Genomic DNA, 7,120 nt, shown 5'->3' with positions numbered 1-7,120 from the left:
TGCAAAATGATCCACAAAAGTCAGAAACCTATTAAATACTATTTTTTTAAAAAAAGACATTTCTCGGTTTAATTGCACTGAAAACCATACTAAAGAGACAGCAATATATTTTTATTTTTTGTGACATTTATACACATCTTTAATTAACTATTTAATGAACAGCTGTATTTTAAAACTTCTGGTATTCCCTATCAGTTAAAGTAATGCTTTAATGGCACAAGAGGGTTGTATTTTCTTAGGAAATACACGTTCAACGGTGTTAACACAGGTTAGAAAAGTCCAATAAAATGCTGAAACAAATACATTCAAAAATCACGGAAAGTACTTTTAACACAACAAAATACAACCACCCTGTTGGTTGAAATAATTCACACAACAACACTCTGAAATAAACGTCAACAAAAGTGCCAAAGACAGACGTTGTATTTGTTAGACAAACTCATTAAGAAATCTCTCTTGGTTTACAAAGTCACCCCCAGTCAGTTTTCACCTTGTTTTACTTGTTTGATTCTCCTATGACACAAAGGATCCCGGTTGATAGCATCTAGATAAACTGGACTTATGCAGACTTTCAGACACAATGGATAACGATGCTGTAACATACTTCATTGTAAAGTTGTTAAAAGAAAAAAAAAAAAAATCAAAGTGACTGTAACCAAATTCCAAAAACTGATCCAGCTTACGTGGAAACTTTGGCCTCAGCAAATAAAATTGCTTTACATCTCCAAACCATCTCCATTCCTCACAGTTTCCCTCCTGAACACGGCCTACCCTCTGCAGACGATCAGGAAATGGACCGTGCCACAACCCTGGCTCTGATGAACGCCAGGTCGTTCAAATATAAAGTAACAGAATTTTGAGGAGGGGTGTGAAGGGAAAGGGAGGGTAGGATATGCAGGGCATACCCAGAGACGCAGAAGTGCACACAGTCACTTGGGCTGGCAACTAAGGTGAGAGAAAACGTCTCCTCCAAGCTCTCCACAGATGCTCTCACACTGGGGCCTTAGTCTTAGAGGAGCGGCCAGATGAACCCTCCAGGAGCTTGACAATGCTAGACCTTTGGCTCAGTGCAAAATCAAAGCTCCAGGGCGGGGGTAGGAAATAGATCCCAGGCGAGGACCTGATCTCCACCCTTCCCAGTGCATTGTTCACAGGAACTAACCCACCAACACCCCGGCACCACCAGGCTGCTCTTACTCTGCCCCCTGCCCCCTCCGTCTGGCTCCCAGCAGCTCCTCCCCGGCAGCGGTGGAGGCACAGAGACTTTTTTATTTTTGTTTTCGTTTTCCAAACACTGGGTGGTGGGGTGACCATGCAAGAACTCTCCCCATGGGTCGGGCAGCTTTCAGTTTTAGGAAGAAGAGTTGACATTTCCAGAGGACATAATGGTCTCTGGGTTGTCCCCATCGTCCTTCTGGGGGTGGGAGGAGTTGTCCGACTTACTGCGGCTGAATTCCATGCCGGCGATGATGGGTCGCTTGAATTTGCCGGCGGAGTCTCCGCTGGGGCACTTGCAGCAGGACAGGATCCGGATGAAGGCCCGGCGCATCTCCTTGTTGGTCAGAGTGTAAATGATGGGGTTGGTGCCGGAGTTGAGCACGGCCAGCACCAGGAAGTACTCCGCTCTGAAGAGGATGTCGCAGGTCTTCACCTTGCAGCCCACGTCCAGCAGGAGCAGGATGAAGAGGGGCGCCCAGCAGGCGATGAAGACGCTCAGGACGATAATCACGGTCTTGAGGAGCGCCAGCGACTTCTCAGAGCTGCGGCTGGCCTTGGAGATGTTCTTGCGGAAGGTCAGCCGGCGGCTCCGAGTCCTGACCAAGGAGTAGATCCTGCAGTACAGGATGACGATGGCGAGCAGGAGCAGGGTGAAGACGGTGGTGCAGAAGAGGATATAGTGCTTGTGGTAGAGCGGCAGGACAGTGGAGCAGCTGGCCAGCATGTTGATGCAGTTCCAGCCCATGATGGGGAAGCCACCCAGGATGAGGGAGATGACCCAGCAGGCACTGATCAGCAGGAAGGAGCGGAAGCTGTTGCTCCCGTTGTGGAGTTTCATCTTCAGCATTGTGATATAGCGCTCGATGGCGATGGCTAGGAGGCTGAACACCGAGGCAGACAAGGCCACAAACATACTCCCTTCCCGCAGAAACCACTGGGCGGGGGTGAGCTTGTAGGTGGTGGCGCCAGACAAGAGCAGGTTGGCCGTGTAGGCCACTCCCGCCAACAGGTCTGAGAGGGCCAGGTTGCCGATAAAATAGTACATGGGTCGGTGGAACTTCTTGGTTTTCCAAATGGTCAGCAAGACAAAGATGTTCTCTAGGATGATAAAGCAGCAGATGAGAATGAACACCACGGAGCTCAGTTTAATGCCGTTCTCGTCCGCGCTGACATTCAGTTTTCCCGTGTAGTTGTAATGCCGGACGATAATGTCGTAGTTGACATAGTCAGACACAGAACTGCGGTGGGTCTTCACCAGCGGGACGCTGGTGGACCCCATGGTGCGCAGGGTCTCCAGGAACCCGGGGGTGGAGCTTCTCCTGAAGAACGCTAGAGGGCGACGCCGAGAGAGCCTTCACTTGCCGCGGTGGGGGGGTGGTTCCGTCAGGGAGATCCAGGCTTTTTGTGTAGCTTTTCCTTGGCTGGAGAGGGCCTCGGGAAGAGCAGCTTTAAACAAGTCACAAAGAGGAGAGAGTCAGGGAAAAAGCCACAGCACACTGGCATAATTCATTCTAGCTAAGGCAGTGCTCCAGTTTTGTCATGGATTTGTTTTAAGTAAACTTGGGGAAAGCGCAAGGAGAAGGATTTCAGAAAAAGAAAATCAAATTCTTATTTCTTGAAAAAAAAAAAAAAAAAAAGAAAGATAAAAGGGGGAGTAGGGTGGGTAAGGGAAGGGAGAAAAAATATTTTACCCAAACTGAAAACTCCCAACTCGACAAGACGAAAACTCTCCCTGTGTCACATCCAAGTGGAAATGGGAAAACTAGAGAAGCAAGTCCCATTTAACACCCCTTCGGCTCCCTCACGCCCCCACCTCGATCCCCCTCCAGGTTTCCAGCTTGGAGGTGCTCTGGAGCATTCGCCCTCTCAGCAGCGGGTTCACTACCAGCTCTTAGTCTCTCCTCGGAAGAGACCCAACCGCCAATATGAGGGTGGAGACGCACAGCACCACCCAGCTAAAAGAACAGAGAACCACCTCCTAATTGCCATGCAAGACATTAGATTCGCACGAAAATCACTTGACAGAGTAAGTCATTCTTTGGGCTCTATTAATAACTCTCTAGGAACAGGTGTGCTTTGGGTCCGAGGGCGCCGCATGGTGTGGGCAGCCAAGCCCGCCCCAGCCTTGCGGTAAACAGGAAAGCTTAACGCCTCTGTGAAGCAACTGCCTTTTCTTTCTTCTGCTGCTTCTTCTTCTTCTTTTTTTTTTTTTTTTCTTGTAAGCTAATGCAAGAAAATCTAAAGGTTCAGTGAAAATCATTCATAAGAGATTGCAATAAATCCCAGGAGTTTCCCACATTCATTGATTGCATAAGGAGTATGTTTAGTTACTGTGGGTTTGGCCAACACACACACACGAGATAAGTTATACTACTAACGATAACAATACATGCCACTACATTCCCAATTCCAAGTGCAAATCTACTGTCCAGAAGCCTGAACGTACGTCTGGTGCATTGCTAAACGTGAAGCGGTAGTTTTACTTACTGCCCTCCCCCAACATGTTGCCTCGTCTCACAGAACTAGAAAGTGTGGAGAGAATGAAACATGGCACTGGTTCGCAGAAGTCTACTCGTAACTCGTTGAAATGTTTCAAAGTAACGCCACAATGTGATAGAAGGGGCGTAACAGAGAGCAGTTCCTGGGACAGCCGACGGTGCTCGTACCCAGAAACTCGGCATTTCTCCCATCTAATTCCACACCCTCCTCGCCGGCAGTGCAAGCTTAAGCCCTTACCCCCACCCCCACCCCCCATATTCTTTGTCTATAAGATTTCCAAAACTAAGCCCCTTCCCCCACCCCTCTGCGACCAACCGCAGTTTCCACTCTCCCCCACCTCTAGTCGGTTTTGCAACCGGACTGAACCCTTTTCCAAACTTCATTAAATCACAAATGCCCCAAGAACAATCCGATGGACTGGGCTTAGTAGCCCAGGGATGAATGTTTCTAGCGTCCAGAGATGGATGTTTTAAAAGTTTCCGTTTTGCTTCGTTCCGGCTTAAAAATTCGTTTCTAACACTGAACACTTCCTGCAGCGGGGGTCCCCCGCACCCCCGGCCCAAGCTGGCACCGCGCTCAGTCCCCTACCTCGCTCAGGCAGGACGAAGTTGCGTTGGGAGAGCTCTGGGTCTCCACTGCGCGCTCGGCATCTTGCTGCCGCCCACGACTGACCGCTACGCTCTTGAAACTTACTCGAGTCGGGGTCCCCTCCCTCCGCAGCCGCACACTCCAATGGCCAGCCCTGCTCTCCGCGGCCCGCGCCGGCCCGCTAGCTGAAGTCACCGAGCGCCCCGCCGAGGCCGTGTGGCTTCCCTAGGAAGAGGCGGGGAGGGGTTAATATCTCAACCCTCACGCCCTCCGCCTGCGGCTGCGGGCCTCCGGATCTCGGCTTCGGAGACTCACTGTCCAGGAAAGATCTGGGGCAGAAGCAAGCGCAAGTGCGCGCGCACACGCGCGCGCGCGCACACACACACACACACACACACACACACACACGTGCACACACCCTCCTCCCCCCCCCCCCCAGGCAACTGAATTAAAAAAAAAAAAAAAAAAAAAAGGAAAAGAAAACAGAAGGGACGGAGGCTGGTGCCCCCTGGACTCTGATGCATAAATCACAGCCCTCGCCCGGCTGTCCACCGCTCCCAGACACCGTTCTCCCGAGTCTTAGAAAAGAGAGGACGTGGGGAGCCTTTGGAAACTTTTCTCCCGAAAAGTCTCAGGGGGCAGAGGACGGCCCGGCGTCTCGCAGCGCACCTCGCTGTTTCCCTACCCCCGCAAGCTCTCGATTGGATCGGAGTCCCGAGATCGTGGCGGGGCGCCCCGGGGCCGCTTCTGTGCAGACAGGGAAAGGAGGAGCCGACACCCCGCGAGTCCCGGCCGCCCACCGGGGACGAGAAGGTGGCAAGGGGCTGCCACAGACGCGGAGGAGATATGCAGCAGCCTAGAAGGGAGAATGGTCCCGGAGGTTCCTCTGCTTCTCCCTACCCCCGTCCCACTGCAGCCCCGAAACTTGTGGTCTGAGGGGCAGAAAGTGGTTTTCCCGGGGCTCGGTGACGAATGGGCTAACGCGGGGCGAGAAGTAGGGCTGGCTTTCCCCTCACTCAACTGGGCGCAAACCCAAGCCGTGTGTCCCAGATTCTGAGACCTTTGGGGAGGTGGTCAGCTGCTGGGGCCTGACAGATTTAAAAGCTTGGGCAGCACAAGAATTTCCAAAAGGGAAGAGCCGCAGGACCCAGCCAGCCTAGTCTGAGGCCGGTGACCTTCTCTCCCTTTCTACTCGGGAGGATTCAGAGGCCCCCAAACCTCATGCTCCCAACACGCCCACTCTCTTCTTTCACTTTGATGCTACTTCAGAAGGTGAGACATAGAGGCGGCCTTGGTCAGCTCCGCCTAAGTGACAAGCTCAGAGCACTTCTGCCCTGCTCTGCTGCTAGATTTCCACCCAGTTCCTGGTCGCTCTGGCTTCCCATCCTGGCAGATGTGAACGCAAAACTTCTCCGTGTGCAGTTTCAATTGACAGACACACCCTGTACCTGAATGACTCAGAAGGAGGTTGAATGAATAAACAACAGACCCTGACTTCTGGGATCTTATGATTTTGCAAAAGAAGAAATCTAACGACAGTTAAAATCAAGTTCACAGCTGCCTTCAAGTCTTCAGCAACCGAGTTGCACGGAGCACATCGCCACAAAACAACAGCACATGCATACAACGTGGAAATGCAGAGGAGTGTCCTCTAGACTCTAGAATAGGCTCTGGATGGGTTTGGGGACTTCCTTTATTTAAAAGGAGGGATATGCTGAGTCTGCCCTGCACAACATAAGGTGTGGAGTTGGCAAAAAAAAAAAAAAACAAAACAAAAACAAAAACAAAAAAAAACCCATCCACTAAATTATGAGTTCTTTGAAGGGGAAGGAATTAAAGTGACTTGCATACCCAAACTCTATCACAATCGATTATCTAATTTGAACAAGCATTGTTGGTCATTTTATTGATGAGAGAAATGTCACTAAGACAGCTTACACTAGGCATCCCAGAACTGAGTTCCAAAATTTAATGAGTGCAAATGCATGTCTCCCAGTTCAAACACCTGCAGTCAATACACACACAGTGAAGGGATTGAAGGGAAACAAACCTCTGGTTTTAAAATTTTTATTTTTTATTAAAAATTTTTTTATTTTTTATTAAAAAAATGTTTTAATGTTTACTTATTTTTGAGAGAGAGAGACAGAACACAAATGGAAGAGGGGCCAAGAGAGGGAGAGGGAGACACAGAATCCAAAACAGGCTCCAAGTTCTGAGCTGTCAGCACACAGCCTGATGCTGGGCTTGAACTCTGGAATGGTGAGATCATGACCTAGGCTGAAGTCAGACACCTAACTGACTGAACCACCCAGCTACCTGGTAGTTTAAAAAATTTTAAATTGTGGGGTGCCTGGGTAGCTCAGTCCATTAAGCGACCAACTCTTGATTTCGACTCAGGTCATGATGCCACGGTTTATGAGATTGAGTCCCCCCTGGCACCTGTTTAAGATCCTTTCTCTCTCTCTGCCCCTTCCCTGTTCTCTCTCCCTCAAAATAAATAAATAAGTTTAAAAAAAGAAAAGAAAAGAAAAATTTTAAATTGTACTAATCTCTTGGCTATATATGTATAAAATGTATACAAAGATATGCTAGTGAATGTCCTTTTAAAACCACTTATTTCCTAACCATGCAAGTCTGTGAAACATATATAAAAGTACGCTAGTAAATGTTTTTTTCCCAGAAGAAAGTATTTTTTTTTTGCTGAAATGCTTTGTTAAATTAAATTTATTTTTATTAAATTATTAAATGTTACATTATTTATTAAAATAAATTTATTTTTCTTTTTACCACTTTTTAAATTATAAAGACTTTTTAA

The 7,120-nt window shown here is 48.8% G+C and overlaps 1 protein-coding gene across 4 annotated transcripts; it reads right to left on the bottom strand.

Moving 5' to 3' along the window:
* Window positions 1-207: 207 nt before the first annotated feature.
* S1PR1 (sphingosine-1-phosphate receptor 1) lies at window positions 208-4,635 on the bottom strand. 4 transcript variants are annotated; one of them, XM_042953095.1, is made up of 2 exons: window positions 4,306-4,635; window positions 208-2,664 (listed from the first exon to the last, which is right to left on the bottom strand). In XM_042953095.1, the coding sequence occupies exon 2, from the start codon at window positions 2,495-2,497 to the stop codon at window positions 1,352-1,354; it is 1,146 nt and encodes a 381-aa protein (XP_042809029.1). In that variant the 5' UTR covers window positions 2,498-2,664; window positions 4,306-4,635; the 3' UTR covers window positions 208-1,351. The 4 variants fall into 4 exon arrangements, with proteins under 4 accessions (XP_042809029.1, XP_042809031.1, XP_042809030.1 ...); XM_042953097.1 differs by having other exon boundaries at window positions 4,411-4,635; XM_042953096.1 differs by lacking the exon at window positions 4,306-4,635 and adding an exon at window positions 3,032-3,958.
* Between the last annotated feature and the right edge of the window lie 2,485 nt (window positions 4,636-7,120).

The sequence above is a fragment of the Panthera leo genome, chromosome C1 (assembly GCF_018350215.1).
Source record: "Panthera leo isolate Ple1 chromosome C1, P.leo_Ple1_pat1.1, whole genome shotgun sequence".
NCBI lineage: Eukaryota > Metazoa > Chordata > Mammalia > Carnivora > Felidae > Panthera > Panthera leo.
Note: the sequence above shows the minus strand (reverse complement) of the source record. Positions and strands in the feature narration are given on the sequence as shown.

Coding starts and splice junctions, on each gene's coding strand:
- S1PR1 (XM_042953095.1), bottom strand. CDS start 2,497: ATGGGGTCCACCAGCGTCCCGCTGGTGAAGACCCACCGCAGTTCTGTG.